The sequence below is a fragment of the Xenopus laevis genome, chromosome 1L (assembly GCF_017654675.1).
Source record: "Xenopus laevis strain J_2021 chromosome 1L, Xenopus_laevis_v10.1, whole genome shotgun sequence".
NCBI classification, from domain to species: Eukaryota; Metazoa; Chordata; class Amphibia; order Anura; family Pipidae; genus Xenopus; species Xenopus laevis.
Genome location: NC_054371.1, coordinates 26,466,580 through 26,488,042, shown reverse-complemented (window position 1 = coordinate 26,488,042; position 21,463 = coordinate 26,466,580). Strand labels below are relative to the sequence as shown.

At 39.6% G+C, this 21,463-nt stretch overlaps 1 protein-coding gene across 3 annotated transcripts in view; it reads right to left on the bottom strand.

Annotated features, from left to right (window-relative positions):
* Positions 1–677: 677 nt before the first annotated feature.
* Positions 678–21,463, bottom strand: part of ppp2r2c.L (protein phosphatase 2 regulatory subunit B, gamma L homeolog) — a 100,160-nt gene continuing 79,374 nt past the window's right edge. For all 3 annotated transcript variants that reach the window (XM_041587813.1, XM_041587814.1, XM_018228555.2), the window contains 4 exons: positions 17,351–17,515; positions 8,986–9,155; positions 4,587–4,678; positions 678–3,512 (listed from right to left, as the gene is read on the bottom strand). In XM_041587813.1, coding sequence (XP_041443747.1) covers positions 3,221–3,512; positions 4,587–4,678; positions 8,986–9,155; positions 17,351–17,515 — 719 coding nt within the window. In that variant the 3' untranslated portion in view covers positions 678–3,220. The remainder of the gene's footprint in view (positions 3,513–4,586; positions 4,679–8,985; positions 9,156–17,350; positions 17,516–21,463) is intronic.

Here is a 21,463-nt window from a genome sequence, read left to right as displayed (position 1 = left end):
CCCTAGTCCAAACGCATTAAAGTTAATGGACGTCAGACGTGAGAACATTTTTACACGTGCAAATTTTCTGTTGCAACAAATTATATCGGCAGCAAATTTTTGCAGCAGTTCCTCAAAAAAATTTGGCGAAAATGTGGAAATTCACCGTGAATCCATGCCTGGTGTATAGATACTAATTTGTACTGATAACATTTTAAATTCCCGTTGGACAGTATCCAGAAAAAACACTGATCTGTTCTTATTATAGAGTAATGCAGTACCTTAGCAGCAGCAGCAAAAATAAATACAAATGGCTGAATTTTAACAACGCACATAAACACAGGAAAATGCCCATAAATTTGTGTCCGTGTCCTACTAGAAGAGCTCAGAAAGGCCACAGCCCAACATCAGGTTTTGAAAATCAAACTATTCCTCTGCGGTCATACAAAAAGCTATTCTCTCGCCTTGCCCATTGGAAAAATATATTTTTAACAAAAATCCAGCCGCCTCTGAGCAACTTTGTCTCTTGTAAAACTGAGTTTAATTCAACAACACTATAAACCAAAGGTCAAACTCCCCATGGACCATATGTTCTCCGTTCTTGTAACTACAATGAGATGAATGGAGCTAAACCCCAACTCCTAGTGGGACAATGGTAAATGCACAGGTGGAACATGGGGAATCTGACATCCTCTGAGTAATTTCCATGACCAGTAGTAACTTTTTTTATTTTTTTGACAGGTTAAAGAAATAATGCTATTTCTAAGCAGTTTATGCAAGAATATTAAACTTTCAGATGAATAATAGTGCCCATCCCCATTCTGGTATTACACCAGAGACATAGTATAATATTTACACATGATAATAACCATAATGAGTGGATTATACACTATAAAGAGACATTCTTCATACCCTTGAAATTAAGCAGCACATTACAGTGTCACGTGCGCTGAGAGAAGAGTAGGTGCACATGCAGTTGTGCTTCAATAGGGTATTTATCCGCATAAGAAAACATACGGACCACGAGCGTGATCCTGTGTACAATTCAATATATATATATATATATATATACTGTACGGCATTATAAAAAAAATTATCATTTGCTCTTGAAAGCAGCAATAGCGGAGTGCCGGTCAAGCCATTAAAAACATGCATATTATTCCGGGTGGGATTTATAGTCCTTGGTGAATAAAAATCTTTCAGACAGGCTTTTCTTTCTTGCCACTCAGCCACCCACCTAAACACAGGCACAAATCTGGTTATTCACAGGGTGTTTGCAAGAATATATACATGCTGTAAACAATTATCTGACTGAGTCCTTATATATATCGATATCTTTGAACTAACCTTTCTATTGACAGCTTCAAACACTGCACCGCAGAGCCAGGGCAAGAATATTAAAACATTCCCCCAGAATGCCCATGTCCAGTAATATGTAACAGGCAAGACAAGGGCTTACCTATTACTGCAGGTAGAATTGTTTCTCAGACGTCTACTCAGGGATGTTGCCTTATTCTCAGCTCACTGAGAGCCTTTTGCAGCTTTGAGCAATGTTGCTCCCAGCGTTGCAACTTCTTGTGGCTCTGCTTAGGCCCCACATTGGTATTGCAAATTCATATAATTATATACATGCTAGGGAGAAAGAGTTTCATGAAAAAGGGAGCACCAAATACTTGGCTGCACTGATCTCTGCACAGCCATGGACAATGCACTTTTAATAGCTTACAGCTTTCTCCCCAACTTCATCCTTTAGTACTGGAAGACTCTTAGACCAGAACATTTGACTTAGCAGGGCCCAACACTCTTGCCCAGAGGCAGTCATCTGCACAAATGTTCCAGCCATCCAATCATTCATCCCATCCCACATTGGATCAGTAGAACTATTATTTTCCATGCTACATTGATTGCAGATATTTATATACAGAAGGTATCGAAACTGCACTTTTGGGGGGGGGGGCTGAAATTCTTCACTATTTTGGGTACAACATGCAGAAGTCACAAATTAAAGATGGCCATACACGGGCAGATAAAGCTGCCGATATCGGTCGTTTGGACCAATTGGACAGCTTATCTGTCCTTGTATGGGGGCTTCCGACGGGTCTTCCCGATCGATATCTGGCCACGATATCGATCGGGAAGGTTTGATTTTTAACTGACCGACCCGTCGGAGCCCCTTGGCATATCCTAATTTGATCGTTCAGCCGTACGGCTGAACGTTCGAATTACCATAGCCATGGTGTTAGTGGCATATCGGGGAAAGATCTTTGAGTCTATGGCCAGCTTAAGATATATATATTGCATTGTTTTAATCATGACCACTGTCAGGGTCGGCTGTAAAGAGTTAAGTATTAGTACTTCTGCTGATACCCTCCTCAGCTCCAAAAGTCCCTATTTCTCCCTCTGCACTCACAGTTGCTTATTAGATTGTGAGCTCTGTGACGCCTGGACAATTCTGCAAGAAGCACTGCATACAAGAGTAGTGCAATGGTGGAAATAAAAATATTATCAGCATTTTTTATTTTATTTATGGAGAACTGCTTCAGTCTGTACTTTTAATAGATCTTTATATATATATATATATAACGTGTACGATGTAAACCGAGAACAAAGGAAAGAGCTAGTGCTTGAACATGCACCCATAGTTTTTATTTCCTGACAGCCCTTTTTAAGGCATTGAAAGATAAAGCATATATTATGAACCAAATAAATCTCAGAGTCTGTACATGAAGTTGTTATAGTATGGCTCATGCATAATTTAATATCAAGGATGAATATGATTACAAAAAAAGAAATATATATATTATTATTATATATTTATTTTTCCGTCTCTTGTAATGATATTTAAGCACACCATTAAATGTATGCAATGTTGCTAGGCTACTGAGAATGGAATATTATTGCAGAAATAAGCATGGCCACATCCACAGTAATGTGGAAGAGTTTACAGGCATCCAAAGAAAGTTTGAAGGTCCAGTGTCCTTCCCCTTTCATCATACAAGTATCCGGCACGCCCATAGACTGCCAGGGTCAAGTCAATCCTAATTAATCACTTAGCTGCATGGTCTAAGAGTTCTAAATAAATCTTCCGCCGAGGAGGAATCAAGTACCACTGTAAAGGGAGGTAATGCAAGAAGTTATGGTAGAACATTCAATCCCACCGCCAAGAAGACTTTCCTACCAAGGTCGTCAACAAAGAAAAGACCTCTGGAAAGGCTAGCTTGGCATTAAATAAAGATTAATCCTACTGCATCTCTGAGTTCACTTTATCCTGAAATATATACAGATTGTTTGTCGCTGCAATGGCAATGATGTTCTCAGTGGGGTGCCAGGCCGTGTGCAAGATCTTCTTGGTAAAGTCTAAGCTGTCCACGCTAATGTCATCCTTCCGCCTCTTGCCACCTACACACACTCTCCTGGGTTTAAGGATGGCCCGGGGCTTGCTGCTTTCTCTTGAAGCTTCAAGAGTTACATCCCTTTTTGTGTTTCGGTCAAACATACGAAAGAAGTTGTTGTAGGCCCCTGTCATGATAACACTGCAAGAAGAATGGAATAATGTATTTGTTAATAAATGGCAGTAAATAAGGCTTGCAACAAGAAACACACCTTATGAATATACCTGAGCCAAAAATCTGGTTTATAAGCACACTGTATAGAATAACGGTATTTGCAATGTGCGAATTAATTAAATTCTGCCATTTTACCAAAAAGAAGAAAATGGCGCCTGTGAACTCTGATGTGCTGAATCTGCAATGAGGGGTAAGTAAAGAGTTAGGGGCATTTACGGAGGTTAAAACCTAGGCTAGGGGAAGCAGGGAGGGGGTTTATGTAGGGTAGGGGATTTTAATATAAAGGGTTTGGTTTTCCTTTAAAGGGCATGTAAAGGCAAAAACATAAAATCCCATTTTTACTTTCTTTAATGAAAAAGAAACCTATCTCCAATATACTTTAATTAAAAAATGTGTACCGTTTTTATAAGAAACCTGACTGTATGCAGTGAAATTCTCCCTTCATTTACTGCTGTGGATAGGAATTGTCAGACGGTCCCTAACTGCTGAGCAGGGAAACAATCATACTTATGAACAGCAGGGGGAGCCCCCGCCTTACTTCCCAGCCATGCAGAACTCAAGCAGCTTTGTTTATGACGATCCCTAAGCAGCCCAGACCACACTGAGCATGTGCACAGTCTTAGTCTTGCAAAGATGTATAACAAAGTTACAAGATGGTGACCCCCTGTAGCCAACTTTGAAAGCATAAATTATTTGTTTGATTAGGCTTGTGGTGCAGTAAGTTCATGTTTATGTTTAGTATACAAAATACAGCATTTCTAGCCTTATTCTATTTTAGACTTTACATGCCCTTTAAGGCAACAAAAGGATTAGTGTAAGTAAGACGCTGGGAATGTTACCAGGAACAACTGTTTCAGTTTTTCAAGCAGCCCACTTTCACAGAAGCTCTGATCTCCTATAGAGATACACATTGAACAGGTAAGATGGAAACTTTATAAAGTATTGCCTACCTCAGCCCCTGTGCTGTCACTTTGTATTTTGTATCTAAAATCAGTTTCTAATCTCTCAATGCAAGTTTTTTTTACACAGTCCATGACTTACCTGTCTGAACCATTCCATGCACATTCAAACTTGTCAAAAATACAGTCATTCTCATACAGTGAGCACAGCTTGCTTCTAAGGTAATCGTGAACCTGTAAGAACAAACCAGAACTTAACAGAGATACCTTTATTTCCATAATAATAACACAAGACAATAAACAGTCTCTCATTCTTTGGATGGATACAAAAACCCACCCACCCATGTCGGTAGCCAATATAATGGGAACTAAGGAACTACTCAAAGAAACAAAGTTATCATTAATTGACTTATAAAAGTGAGCTTTATATGAAATAATATCCCCCATAGTTACCGTCTTCAATGTTTCCCAGCATAGTTTGGGGTTCTGTATATTTTCCGAATTTACTTGAAGAAACAAATCCCACCTTTCCATTAACATGGATTGAAAATCTGCTAATAAACCAGGAAATCTCCAAGGAACAAAAGGTTTCTTTGTGGAAGAGCAATTAAGATTTAAGACAATATGGGCATTGTCCCATATATCAATATAGCTTTTCCTTTAAAAGATACCATCTGCATCGAATGAGTTTTATCCAATAACCAATTATGGGATTCATTAAAATCACCTCCCAAAACTAAATTAGATTGATCCATAATCGAAATCCTTTGAGAGAGTTGACGTAAAAAAACATTCTTTCCAGTAATAGATGTATATACACAACCAAAACACCATACTCTACCACAATCATCTAGCTTAATATCAATATCCTTAATATTCGATATTAAGGGAATTATTAAATAGAATAGCCACCCACCCTTTTTATTAACTGTTAGGGAGAAAACTACCCAACCTTTTTGAGCTTAAAGGGATACTGTCATGGGACAGTATCAGTTAATAGTGCTGCTCCAGCAGAATTCTGCACTGAAATCCATTTCTCAAAAGAGCAAACAGATTTTTTTATATTCAATTTTGAAATCTGACATGGGGCTAGACATATGGTCAATTTCCCAGCTGCCCCAAGTCATGTGACTTGTGCTCTGATAAACTTCAATCACTCTTTACTGCTGTACTGCAAGTTGGAGTGATATCACCCCCTCCCTTTCCCCCCCCCCAGCAGCCAAACAAAAGAACAATGGGAAGGTAACCAGATAACAGCTCCCTAACAAAAGATAACAGCTGCCTGGTAGATCTAAGAACAACACTCAAAGTAAAAACCCATGTCCCACTGAGACACATTCAGATTAACGGATTCATTTTGAAAAAAATTTTTTCCCATGACAGTATCCCTTTAAGACTCTCAATATCAATGCGTTTTTTGAATCATCACAGCATCGGCGTGTCATTTTTTCAATGTCATCAAAACTTTCTTCCTTTTAATATAATGATTGAGGCCATTCACATTCCACAAGATGATCTGATCATTTGACATGTATGGAAAGGATCACTTTCATAGCCAATAAAAATAAGGTCACAGAGCAGACTAAAAAACAAAAAAATACAGAGAAACTAAATAAATCCCCAAGATAAAAAACAAAGAGTAAAACATGCCCTTTGGCAATATAAATACAATTTTAACAATACAGAAAAAACTGCAAACTATATAAGAAACTCTTATAAGACCTCCCTTTTTCTTGGAAGGTGATGAGGCCACTGTCATGAGAGGAGTAGTATTGCGCTGGCATTGTAAAGGGTTAACACTGGAGGCATTTGGTTTTGGGCCCACAAAGAGACCCTTAGGGTAAGGGCACACCTGGAGATTCGGGGAGATTTAGTCACCCTTCAGGCGACTTTGGAAATCGAAGCGCTGCAAGTGCATTGGCTCAGGTGTTTTATCATTGAAGCAGGCGGAAGACACGGGGAAGCAGAAGAGGCGATTAGTAGCCGGGCGACTTAATCTCCCCGAATCTCCAGGTGTGCCCTTACCCTTAATTAGACATTTCCACAGGGGGGAATGTGGAAAGGTGACATCCATATCTGCTTTCTGAGACAATTGGGAGTCACACCATTTGGGCAAGGAAGCTGGGCCAGTCAGTTCTTTGATCATTTGAACAAAAAACAGAGCTGTGGACCTAGAGCAGCAGGGGGGGAATAGTTAGTAAAAAAATATGGATTATAGGAAAGGATCCATATCTCCTGTGTCATAGGATTCAAATCCTTATAACTTACATATTGGTTATGAGGAGGTCACATGCTTCCTAATGATACCAAACAGGGTCAGCCTATACCCACCAATTAGGAGGGATGGTTGGAACTGGAGGGACTGGAACACGAGATATTCCTTTTGGTATCTTTATATTTTCCTGGCCATGTGCCCTGACTTCCATAGTTAAAACAAACTCCATAAGCCAGACCATAAGCTTGAGCAGATGTTTACATTACTTTTAAGTGGCTGATTTATCAAGGGTCGAAGTGAATTTGAGGGAATTTTCGAAGTTAAAAAATTTGAAATTCAAAGTAATTTTTTGAATACTTTGACCATCCAATAGGATACTACGACTTCAATGTACTTCGACTTCGATTCGAATTCGATTGTCGGAGGATTCTATTCGATGGTCGAATTTCGAAGTATTTTCCACTTCGAAATTTGACCCTTGATAAATCTGCCCCTAAGTCTCCTCTTGTCTTGCGAAATACTAATGGCAGAAGGGATATAGAACCAAATGTCTAAGTACAGGGATATCATCAGATGGAGGTGAATATGGAGGAGAACAACACCAGCACCAGCTTCATTGCATACTGACTGAGCACTGTGAATAAGCTCCTATCTCAGTTAACCAAGAGGAAGAGAAAAATAATAATCTTCCTTCCTTGTAATTTTCCTCTCTTGCCCACTGACATCTCCTCCGTTTACTGCCACTTTGCTTTCCCAAGCCCTGTGTCCAGCCTAGCAATTACAGATATGAAGCTAAAAATTAAATGACTGTATTTCTCCAAGGTCCCGAATTTACTTTGTGACAAGACGTTTGTTGTACTATAGAAATGCACCAGCTCTCCTACAGAATCCCTGGCCTTTTTCAGCTCTCCCGCTATCAGCAAGAACCACAAGGACGATTCACAAGCAAGTCATGAGCGAGGATTAGTCGCCCTAAGAAGTGATAACGTACTGCTGAGAAGGTTAGATGGGAAGTCATAAGGGGCAGATGGAAGCTTGGCCACATATACAAATGGCAGGACCCTGTAGTTTATTAATAGCGTTTATCCTTCCATTGCCAGGAGAAAAAATACTCTAAAGTCCCCATACACTGGCAGATATAAGCTGCCGACAGATTAAATCAGCAGCTTATTGGGCAGTGTATGGGATCCTCCCACGGGCTTCCCCGATCCATATTTGGCTGAAAGTCGGACAGATGTCAATTGGGCAGGTTTAAAAATCCTTTTGGATCGAGGACCGCATTGTTTCGTTGATGCAGTCCTCAATCTGGCCGCTCGTATTCTCCTTGTTGTGATCCGATTATTGGGCCCACGATTGGATCAACCCGATATCGCTCACCTCAAGGTGGGCATAATGGTGAAAGCTCTCCTCGTTTGGTGACCTTTGGTGTATCTCTATATGTATTCTAGGTCGAATAACGAGGGTTAATTAACCCTCGATATTCGACTGGGAATTAAAATCCTTTGACTTCAAATATTGAAGTCGAAGGATTTTAGCGCAAATAGTGCGATCGAAGGATTATTCCTTCGATCGAACGATAAAAAATTTTTTTTTTTCCAACAATCGAAGGAATATCCTTCGATCAAAAAAACTTAGCCAAGCCTATGGGGACCTTCCCCATAAGCTAACATTGACTTCAGTAGCTTTTAGATGGCGAACTAGAGGGTCGAAGTATTTTTTAAAGAGACAGTACTTCAACTATCGAATGGTCGAATAGTTGAATGATTTTACTTCGAATCCTTCGATTCGAAGTCGTAGTCGAAGGTCGAAGTAGCCCATTCGATGGTCGAAGTAGCCCAAAAAAAACTTCGAAATTCAACGTTTTTTAACTTCGAATCCTTCACTCGAAGTTAGTGAATCGGCCCCTAAGTATTTGGTTAAAAATACATTGCAAGCTCTAGAGCAGGGGTCCCCAACATTTTTATTTAGCCATGAGCCACACTCAAAGGTAAAAAGAATTGGGGAGCAACACAAGCATCCAAATGTTCCTGGAAGTGCAAAATAAGGGCTGTGATTGGCTGTTTGGTAGCCCCTTTGTGGATTGGCAGCCTACAGAAGGCTGTGTTTAGCAGTACACCTGTTTTTTATGCAACTACAGCTTGCCTCCAAGCCAGGAATTTAAAAATAAGCAGCTTTGAGGCCACATCCAAGGGGTTTATGAGCCACTGGTTGGGGATCACTGTTCTAGAGACTACTGTAGCAATTTGGTTATGAATGCAATACAATGCAATCACCTCCATTATATCACAAAAACAAAACGGAGTTTCTGAAAAATGAAGCATTTTACCTGGTATGTTTCAAGGGGTTTGGTTTCCATATTTAGATCCCATACTTTGACAGTGAGGTAATCCCGTGTGAGCATGTAACGTCCGCTGTGGCTGAACTTGACATCTGAGACTGAGGAGATGATCTCTGAAAAGAATGATCTGTTGCTTGGGTCTTCTGGCTCTTCATAAACTGTAAATGCAAGCATGGTGTTATAGAGCATTATATGGATCCCCAAAAAGGATTTACAGTCATTCGTTCTCTCTTGCACCTATAATATTCAAGGAATGTAACATAACTTTCATATTGGAGGGTGCCATCTAGAATGAAAAGAAGAACTGGTGGGCAACACAGGAGATGAATGCAGTTTATTGAATCCCCTCAACTTTCCCAATGGGGTTACTTTTTGCACTCAAATTGTTCCATCTCTATTTTTCTATCTTAAAGGAAATGTAAACTGTCAAAAAAAAAACCAAATCTAAAATTGCTCAGAGTGCTTTTCTAAGCACCTTTGCAATTGGCATTCATTTGTTTCTATTTTCCAAGATAATAGCAGATAATATGATGAATTGGAAATAACATCGGCATCTGCTGGTCATTTTGACTGATTGGCTACAGTCCGTTGACAATACATTAATGTTCTCCATACACAAAAGAATAGGGCTGCTAAGTTAAGGCAATTTCTGGATAAACTACTGAATCATTCTTTTTTTACAAGTGCCCACCTCCAGGGAACATGGTCGCGACAAACCATCTTTTGTTTTCATCACATTATGGCTGATTTGTTCCTAAAAGTCATCTACCCTTCAGATATCTCCTATTGTGTGTACTTAGATAGCCATCATCCAACCCAGATGTGATAGGGGCTGTGCTGCCCTCTTATTTACATTCATTTGTGCTCTTTCAGCACATTAAGCAAATCAACTCAATTGAACTATGTATTTAAATGGATAAATTGTCCGTAGCGTGGTTTGACAGGCCTCAGAGCTGGCAGTTCATTTTGAGGTTGGAGGGAATTGTCGTTATTGGGATGGGATCCTGATTCCCCATGTATCATGTATAAGACATAGGGGAAATAAAAGATGCACCGTGCCAGCTATCTGCCTAACGAGGTTCATTATTCTGAAATGTCTCCCTCTTCATTATATCAGCATGTTGGCATGTCTGCAGGAAACACGCCATAATCAAGTCTTTGTTCTCATTTGTCACCTCTATTCTCCTTCCTAGACAAGATACACCCAAGCATCATCCATCATAGCGAAGTTAATTTGCGCTGTGCCGGTGTTGTTTATAGTTTGCCGTAGGTGAAATTCTTTGCACCTGAAAATGACTCTATTTCCCTGCATATTGTTTATTTAAAGATGGACTGTATCCTCCCTACCTGTGCTAAAAATACAGCTGTGTCTTTACTCGCTGTCAAACATTCAACAGAGTGTCACATTTTAAAAAAAAAAATCTCCTTAATTTGTAACATTCTGGCAGCTTCCATGCCCGCAGCTCGCAGTTTGTCTGAAGCGCACCAGGTAATTACCGTGTCCCCTTCGCTCACACTTTCTCGCTTAATCTCTTTAAGTCTGTGTGTCACTGATGGGAGGAATTCTAGGCTAATTATAGCTTGGGATAGATGTAAAAATAGACGGGAGATTGGCAATTGGCATCATCTGCAGAACGAGTGCGTATATTCTGTGCCACCTATAAAAAGCTTTGTGGAGATTTTAGATAAAGATAAAGATCTCAGCTGGCAATTTACTTCTTTCCTTTACAACGGGGGGCAGTTAGCACATTCTCCTTTACTTTGGGCTACTTGTTAAAACTGAATGGGGCTCATGTTTGAACAGAAGCCTAATGGGGGGTTTAAAGTCAAAAGGTTCAGTTTTGGAACTATCTCGCAATAGCAGGATTCCATCAGGAATCACAGCCCCCCATGCTACTATGCCCCATGCTAAGTTATCGGGGTCCTCTCCAAGGAGGCCCCAATGAATAATCCATTGGTCACCTGGGTCCCTGGAGGGGAGGGACCTGCCAACAAATGCACCATTACCACCCCATTAGGTGTCTGAGACCAAAGGCCATATTTACCATATAGGCACTTGAGGGCCTGTCCCTAGGGTGGCAGTTTCAATGGGTGGCCTTTAGATACCTATATGGTAAATATATTATTTGCACAATAAAAAAACCCCTATTTCCTTGCTGTTGGGTTGTGGCAAATGACGTCACAATCGTGTGCGGTATATTGTGACGTCACTTCCACCTACATAATTTGCACATGCGCCGATGGGTTCAAAGAGGTCTAGTGCCTGGGGCCACACCAAACCAGGATACAGCCTTGCTAAGACCTCTAGAATTCCTTTGCACTATAACAAACTGGGCCTTTCAAGGTAGAGACAAATTCCACACAGACCCATGACAGAGGCCTGTCCAACCATGAGCCCCAAGTGTCTTCTTTTCAACCTTTAGATTGTAAGCTCTTGTGAGCAGGGCCCTCTGATCAAATAGTGACTTGTTCTGTAAATCTTTTTTGTGCTGAGCAACATGGTGGTCCTATTTAAATAAATGGTGATGATTCCCAGCACTGCATCCATAGACAGAGAATAATGAATGCTTAGCATCTCCAGAAGGAGACCATGGATATGTATATCATTAAAAAGAACAAGCCTGCTGGCCTTTATGCCTAATGCACATGCCCATGTGAGAATAAGTCCTGTACATATTAAATTATCAACCTGACTCATAGATGGGAGGGGCAGCAAGAAGTCACAAGCCAGCAGATACAAATAAGAATTGGAATGTAAACCATTTGAAATAAATTCATGTGGATTAATTACATTAATTATTGTTTTCTTGTGGATATGTGTAGTTTTTTTTTTTTTTACAACAGTGCCACCAACTGGTCATTCCATCTGACTCCCCACAGTAGGCAGAAAATGATGGTTAACGAGAAGAGGAGAGTCTTGAAATGTTTCTCTGCTTAGAACTGATACAATAAATGTCAAATGGCTCTTTGCTCACTGATTAATTTTCTGAGCAGAGCAACATCACAAGAAATGAACACTGGGTGGCGCTGTTGTTTCAAATTCAGAATATTAGGCAAATGTAAAAACAGCTAATATCTTGAAAAGCAGAGGCAGAGAGAGCTGTAAACTGCAAAAGTGCATAGAAGGGCACTCAAAGCCATTTTACATGAATTTGTTTAGAAGGTCTGCATTTCTTGTTAGTCAAAAATATACTAACGAAAGTCCTTTAACATATTGTCATGAACCACAGCGAGTGACACTTATTCCTGTGGGATCCCTTGAGCTACTGCCTGGTGTGGAGGGTTCCAGAGGGGGTTCCCTTATGTTAATAGGTGCAGCAGTGCAGCATTGGACTGTGGATGTGTGTGTATAAATATAATACACTATAGTAATGGAGGTCACACACAAAATATCCGCCAACTGCCTGGGGACCAAATGGTAGTTCAGCAAGCACATCCACAGCAATGACTCAGCAAACTTGCTTAAAAAATTTAAAAATCATTTTTTCAAATCATTGATTATATATATATATATATATATATAAAATACACAAAAGCCATGAATATCTTCTAAATGATATCCTTACAAACGGTGAGTTCTGATGTCATTTCTGTCACATGACTCACTGAAACGTGTGTATTATAATAAATAAAGTACCCCCAGTTGCAATATATGAGGATATTAGAAGTCACCTCGGAGTTCCATGACCTGTATAAAAACACTCGGCCTTCGGCCTCGTACTTTAATATGGTCATGAAACTCCTTGGTAACTTATAATATCCTTATATTTTACAAGAGGGGGTACTTTATTCACTATATAGTGAATAAAGTACCCCCTGTTGTAAAATATAAGGATATTATAAGTCACCGAGGAGTTTCATGAACATATAGCACGAGGCGGAAGGCCTGAGTGTTTTTATACAGGTCATGGAACTCCAAGGTTACTTCTAATATCCTCATATTTTGCAACTGGGGGTACTTTATTTATTATAATACACAAATTTCAGTGAGTCATATGACAAAAATTACATCACTACTCACCATTTTTAAGGATATAATATACAAGATATTCATGGCTTTTGTGTATTATATAGTGAATAAAGTACCCCCTCTTGTAAAATATAAGGATATTATAAGTTACCGAGGTGTTCCATGACCATATAAAAACACGAGACCGAAGGCCGAGTGCTTTTATATAGGTCATGAAACTCCGAGGTAACTTCTAATATCCTTATATTATAATACACAAATTTCAGTGAGTCATGTGACTGAAATGACATCAGAACTCACCGTTTATAACTGATGACATCAGAACTCACTGTTTATAACTGATGACATCAGAACTTCATGGCTTTTGTGTATTATATATATATATATATATATGTTGATGGTCAGCACACTCTGTAATTTGTGAATATATGCTTTTTTATTGGTACAGCATCTTATCCCAGGTGGGACTGAAACGTTGGATAAGATGCTGTACCAATAAAAGAGCATATATTCCCAAATTACAGAGTGGGCTGACCCTTCATCAACATATACAACAACTATTGGTCGTGCACCTTTGGCAACTTTATAGTTTGAGTGCAGGCACTTTTGGGACAATTATATATATATATACAAAAAGACAAAGCAGAGCACACTTATAGAAATCAAATGCCTGGGTGCTAGTTAGGAATTATAAACAATTTAACAAACAATACCACACTCACAGGTCTTAGCAACAAAACAAAAGTGTTTTTATTAAAATTCCAACGTTTCAGGCACATAAAGTGACCTTCAGGGACTTCCTCCCCCTCCCGAAATGTTGGATTTTCAATAAAAACACTTTTGTTTTGCTGCTAAGACCTGTGAGTGCATTTGTTAAATTACATACATATATATATATTCACATAACTGCCGTTGCCATTTCCAGTTACTACTGCAGAAGGTGAGGCACATCTTTAATGACTTGCAAAACACAGACAGGCCAAAATATGCCAGAAAGAAACACGGCAATAACACTTGGGTAAATCTACTTTTCCTTTTACTCTTCTTCACAGTGTCCATTATAGACAGTCCTGTGCACTATAAATGCTCATGTCAGATAATTGCTGGAGGTGCCAGATTTAAAAGCCAGAATTTGTACAAATACAACCAGCCATTTAACTCCCTCTCTCTCTGGATAATGGCCAGGGGAATAATCAGAGATGTATCTCAAGTAACAATGGAATGCCAGACAACAACCACACTACTGGCAAGGTACAGCGAGCATCAGGCACTGGGAAAGGTCACTGTCATTAAACAAGCCAATGAAATGTCTCATTATAATACATGGGGCACTGGGAGAACACAGCATTTACTTACAGGCTTGAGAGAGAAAGGGTACGTTGTATTCTGTATAACATATACACATTCGTTTTGCATTTAAGCAGCTTCAAACCTATAAGCAACGTCTCTACACATGGTGATCTATATCCTCATGATATATAAGCAATAACCAAATAATAATATAATTATTCTTGGGACCTGGGAATCAGATGGTAACTGAGTTAAATGGGTTAGATACCCCGGTCCGCTTCACACTTTTTGCAGACAAAGAGAGGGTTCACTTTCTGAATGTAGAGGTGTTTAAAAAAGATAGCGGTTTAGGTTACAAGTTATACCGAAAGGACACAGATCGCAACAATTTGTTACATTTTAACAGCTTTCACCCACCAGGCACCAAGAAATCTCTTCCCTATTCCCAGTTTCTAAGAACTATGAGGAATAATTCAGATCAGGACATTTGTGAGGAACAATTAGTAGACATGGGTAAACGCTTTGAGGAAAGAGGTTATGAACATAGTTTATTGGATGCATCTCTTACCAAAGCAAGGTCATTTGTAGAGGGTCAGGAGAGACAGCAGAGTAATGAGAATAAATTTGTGATCTCTACAAAATACGATACAGGTTCCCATGATGTTAAAAAAATTGTAAACCAACATTGGAGTATAATTGAAAGCGATAAAACCTTGTCTAAATTTATTAAGTTTAAACCTACTAGGGGATAAAGACGGGGGAAGAATTTAAAAGATCTATTAATGAAATCCAACCCTGTTCAATGTTACCAATCTGGGGAGGGGTCCCTAGGGACATCAAAGAAAGGGTGCTTTAAATGTGCTGGGTGTAGCACTTGTCGCAACATGATAACAGGCACTTCCTTTCATCACCCCCACTCAGGTAGGAACATTATGATTAAACAACGTATCACATGGACATCCACACACGTTATATACATGATCCTATGTCCGTGCCGTTTGATGTATGTAGGTAAAGCCCAGACCACAATACGTGAAAGGATGGGCAACCATAGATCTTCTATCAAAAAAGCTTTTGAATCTGGTGAATCAGATATTCTTAGCGAAACATTTCTTAGCAATGGGACATAGATGACCTACTTTTAGGTTTATGGCGATTGATATGGTGCCCAAACCTAAAAGGGGTGGAGCCTGGGATCACTTATTGATGCAAAGAGAAACTTTGTTCATTTGTGCCATTCTTAGAACCTAGATAAATTTCTTGCTTTTTAATATTTATTGATATTCTTCTATATAGTACAATAAGTGCAATACTGTTTTTTAGATATTGTCTTTTTTCTACTATGTCTCAGGTTTTTCTACACAATTTAAAAGTTTGCCTCCGTTACCCATAATGCTCTATGAGGAAAGAGAGGGGCGGAGTGTAGGAGTGGTTCACTGGGGGGTGAGTGTCTCTTTAAATGGTGGAACAATGCCTTTGGAAATGGGTGTTGGTTTGGGCAGTTTCTCTCTCTTAAAAGCCGCAAGCGGGGGAGGATTAATCTCATGGAACCAATGCTGGGGTCTAGGTTATCTCTCCTCTTTGAAAGCTAATGGCGGGGGAGGACTTAGCCCTATGATGAAAACCAATGCCCAGGTCGGGAGACCCTTTATTTCAGGTAATGCTCTTATGCCGGGAGGCTTTAGCATTTGAAATTTTGAGCAGAGGTAAATAGTTAAGGACCGCCATATGGGTTTTACCTTGACGTGGTATGGTGGCTTATCAATCTTATGATCATAATTTTGTAACTAAAAAACCCGTCTTTGTAAATACATGCATCTGCATAGATTACTGATATGACAGGGGACCAGGGAATGTGCATTGATCAATTTTTCTTCTTTTTTTCTATGTCTGGCTTTGAATGTTTGTAAGCAATTTCTGTTTTTATCTTGAGAAAGGTCCCAGTAGAGGACCGAAACGTCGATACAATAAAGGATAATTGATTTGAAAAAAATCTACATATTTGAAATTCTGGGAGCACCAGGGTATATAACTTATGGGCAAGCGTGTGCAGTGGCCTCGGAATGTATAAATATATATAAATAATTCTGTGTATTTTGAGCATTCTGATAAATATCATTCAATATTCTGTTTGCATTTGCTGCTGCTCTCATCCCTGTATGTGGGAGTGTTACTGATATTCTTGGAAATCCTGCTGAGGAGACAAGTGAAAGCACTGAGGGGGCACTGGAATCAGAACAAGGCGTTCACTCCAGTACTTCCCACTCCTGAAAACATAAAAAAAACAGATGGCATTGGAAGCATTAGAGGTGGTTCTCCTATAAGGTAACGTTTATTATGATATAGAATGGCCAATTCTAAGCAACTTTTCAATAGGTCTTCATTATTTATTTTTTGATGTTTTATAGTTATTTGCCTTTTTCTTCTGACTCTTTGCAGCTTTCAAATGGGCGTCGCTGACTCCCTTCTATAAAAACAAATGCTCTGTAAGGCTACGAATATATTGTTATTGTTACTTTTTTTATTACAGATCCTTCGATTCAGGCCTCTCCTATTCATATTCCAGTCTCTTTTTCAAATCAATTCATGGTTGCTAGGGTAATTTGGACCCTAGTTACCAGATTGGTTAAGACGCAAATTGAAGAGCTGCTCAATAAAAAGCTAAATAACTCAAAAACCTTCAATAATAAAAAATGAAAACAAATTGCCTCTTAACTCTCTACATCTTACTAAAAGTCATCTCAAAGGTGAACAAGCCCTTTAATGCTATTTCAGAGGTGAATAAGCCCTTTAAAGAACAGGTAAGACAAACCTGCAAGCCTAACACAAGCTTCAGTCCACTTGTAATTGCCTTATTTTAATGAATCCCCCAGTAGGGTAAGTGACTGCCTTATGAATGAATCCTAGTAAATGACATGAAAGTATTTAGTATTCATTATAAGCATAAAATCAGGGGTTTTATCTCTGAAGAAGACTATAGCAGGGTAATTACAGGGGGATCATGGATTCACTTATCCAGAGGGAAGTTACTAGGGGTGACGTCCTGATGCAAATGATTTCAGTTGGTCTGCATGAACCTCACGTTATCCTTACGTTTGCAGTGCTTGTCGCAGAGCGCAGAGGCTCTCATGTCGCACAGTCGCAACGATCCCTTGCTGCTGCTGTACACAAACAGGTTGCAGTGATGAGGGTGAAACTCGGCCGCCGTAATGACTTCTGTCAGGTCCTCCATATTTGCAGGCTTGATATCGACGATATCTGAATTGGGCATTTATTAGGGGGAAAAAACATTTCTTTTTGAACCAAAGCAAAGAACCCACAACCAAGCCCGCCATCAGAAATCGCAGGGCCCCATACGAAAAAAATTCCTGGGCCCCCTGGGCTGCACCCACCACAAGCCCCACCTACAGGTCCGCCCTCCCCACCCCACAGGTCCACCCCCACCACACACTGAAAAAAAATGGTTCCCACATGTTAATAAAAAAAATATTGGTGGTCATGGCACTGCCATTAAAAAAAATTTGTGGTCAGGGCCCCCCATTAAAAAATATTGGTGGCTAGGACCCCACATAGGGAAAAGCAATTGGTGGCCATGGCCCACTTGTAAGAAAATTGGTGGTCATGGCCCCCCTTAAACGTCCATGTAAAAAAACTTGCCCCCCCCCAGAAGTGCCCAGGGCCCCACCACACAACAGGGACCACAAAGGGTTACCTTTAGGGGGGCAATGCCATGTTACATGGCAGGGCCCCCCTAAACGTGAGTTGCCAACTACAGAAGGGAGGAGGGGAGCACAGGTGGCTGCATCTTCTTTCAGTGACAGCATTTTTTTCCCTTATTGGTCACAGAATTTCAAGTCCTGGTAAAGCTGCATGGTGATTGGATGAGCTGGAGGAGAAGTTCAAACCTCAGCTATCCAATCCCTGAGCAGCTCAACCGGGACTTAAACTCAGTGACCAATAAGGGAAAGGAATGGACAGAAGATACCTCCCCTTGTGCTCCCACCATGCCTTCCCTAAGTCAGCAACATTCAGAAAGCAGGGAGGCCCGGATAATCAATAAATTGCGGCGTGGCTGGGCCCCCCTTACCTTCGGGGCCCCCTACAACTCTCCCCCCTGTCCCCCCCCGATGGCTGCCCTGCCCACAACACAGACTGATGTTCTGCATTTCTTTCAGGTTTATTTTTTCCTGTAAATCACATGATGACGGCAAACCCATTTTCTCCTACAGGAAATGTCATCCATTAGGCCTATTATCCAAATTGCCAGCTTTGTAGTCATTAGCTGTGTTTGATGGTAATGGATCCAACTGTCCCTGCTGATAGTCAGTGCCTATTCTGGGCTGCCCTGTGCTTTGGGGTTTTCCCATCACAAACATTGTGATATTACTGATTGTAAGTACAAACTGGCATTCTCTTTATATTATTCTCCTAACCCTACAACTATGGGGGTACAGACAGGTATAACCATAAAAGGCCCTACTAGCGACCCTTAAAAGGGTAGTTCAACTTTAAGTAGGGAGGGGCACATTTTTTCGTCTTGTTTCGCCACAAAAATGATGCCCATAGACTTGACGCCCATAGACTTTATTGGCCGCCGGCGACATTTCCCCAGCGGGGAATTTTTGGCGAAATGAAACGGGTCAAATTCGCCCATCCCTACCTTTAAGTTAATTTTCACTATGTCATAGAAAACGTTACTATTTGTCTTCATTATTGATTTATTTTTTATAGGTATTTTAATTGTTTATAACTATACTTTTCAATTGGTCTTCATTATTGATTTATTTTTTATAGGTTTTTTTTAATTGTTTGCCTTCTTCTATTGACTCTTTCCAGCTTTCAAAAGGGGGTCACTGACCATATCTAAAAACAAATGCTCTGTAAAGCTACAAATTTATTGTTACTGCTACTTTTTATTACTCATCTTTCTGTTCCGGCCCTCCCTTATTAATATTTCATATTCTCATTCAAATCAATGCATGGTTGTTAAGGTAATATGGACCCTAGCAACCAAATTGATGACATTGCAAACTGGAGAGCTGTTGTATATAAAAACGAAACATTTCCTGACACTTAGAGGGTTATTTACTAAGCTCCGAATACCCGAAATTCCCCGAAATCCGAAAAATTTGTTGTTTTTTTTAAATCGAACTTTTAAAAAAATTAAGAATTTTTCGGTATTAAACCCCGAGGGCTAAAAAGCCCGAATATAAAAACATGGCAGCTCAAACCTGTCGAGGTTGCATAAAAGTCAATGGGATTAGACCCATTGATTTTTGGTTGTGTAGGGGGTTTTGGGCAATTTCACAATGGTTTCAGAGCTTTCGGGTGAAAACTCCGAAATATTCGGAGATTTCTGGGAAAATTCACGAAAAAAAATCGTGAAAATCTGAGCTTTTCCTGCAAAGCAAATTTTCGGGAAAATGTAATAATAAATAAGCGTTAAAAAGCCGAGCGGGTTAGATCGGAGTTTGTAGCAGCTGATATTGAGATAAATTCAGACCTTGATAAATAACCCCCTAAGGAAATCAGGGAATTTACATCATGCATTTACATCAGGGAATCTGGGCAGCAGTTTATGATGCTGTAATGCCCTATCATAGCATACCAATACATTTTTAAATAATTAAACTTTCCCTTTAATAGAATCAAACACCAACTAGAACTGAGCAATTTCCTTCTTAACACCCTTAAAGGAGAACTATACCCTAAAAAATTAATATGGCTAAAAATGCCATATTTTAAATAGTGAACTTATTGCACCAGCCTAAAGTTTCAGCTTGTCAATAGCAGCAATGATCCAGGACTTCAAACTTGTCACAGGGGGTCACCATCTTGGAAAGTGCTCAGTGGGCTCTGAGCAGCTGTTGAGAAGCTAAGGGCTCGTCACTAATTATCCAGCAGAAAATGAGGTTGGTCTGTAATATAAGCTGATGCTACAGGGCTGATTATTAAATTCTGATGCTAATTGCACTGGTTTCTGTGCTGCCATGTAGTAATTATCTGTATAAATTACTAATCAGCCTTATATTGTGACATTTCTATTCTTTGTGTACTGTATATTGTGAGTGGGTCCCTAAGCTCAGTAAGTGACAGCAGCACAGAGCATGTGCAGTGAATCAGCAGAAAAGAAGATGGGGAGCTACTGGGGCATCTTTGCAGACACAGATCTTTACTGCTAAAGGGCTGTGATTGCCTTGGGCTGGTACAGAAGCCCAAAACATCATGCACAACATTTCTACCTACTTCTTTAGTTAAGCTTTAGTTCTCTTTGAGATATAATATAATTTTATTGTGCAACATTCATTAACATACACACAATACAGCCTTTTAAATAAGGCTGCAGTGACTGCCAATCAAAGATTTCTACTAACTATAAATAAAACACAGAAACTGGGTTTTTCGTTAATACCATTTTGGGGTTTAAAGTCCTTAAAACAGAATTAAATCCTTAAAAGTGTCAGCCCTGCAGTCCATGTATGCTATAAGGTAGGAAGCAGTAGTGGTGGCATTTAATGATCAGTATTGATTACAAAACATGGCGGAGGTTGCAGCATTACCCTGTTCCAATACAATTCCAGGCAAATAATTACTCTCTATGCGCTCTCATTATCTGAAGCTCAGAGGGGACGGAACTTGTAAGTCATTAAATTAAATCACGCAGGATTAAAATGCTTCAGCGCCTTTCTAGTCCACCGCAGAAGAAAAGAGATAGCAAGCCCGTTGTAATTACTATCCTGCACCTTAGAAATCTGCAGTCTGCAACTGGGATTCTCTCTGATTCCTCATACTGACAAAAACTGCAAAGGTTCTGTATCCAGCATAAAAAAATTGCAATTAAAGGGATTTGTTTTTTAAAAAAGAGCAATATTTCTAAATGTGTTTTTCATAATTTTTTATTTTATTCAACAAAAAACTGTGCTTTTGAAGTCTTTAGCTACATTGTAGCTAAGGCTGAAAAAGGACAATTAATTTCAGAAGGGGGCAAGCAAGCCAGACTCTGGATCAATTTTGTAAGGCAGTAAGGGGGTTATTTAACTCAAATCAAATCCGCTCAGGTTTTTCCCGAAAATTAGCTTTGGGGGAAAAAAAATTCAGATTTTCTTGAATTTTTCGGACTTTTTCATCCAATTTTCAAAATTTTCAAAATTTTTCGCAAATTTCACCTGAAAAATCAGAAAACATTGGGGTATTGCCCGAAACCCA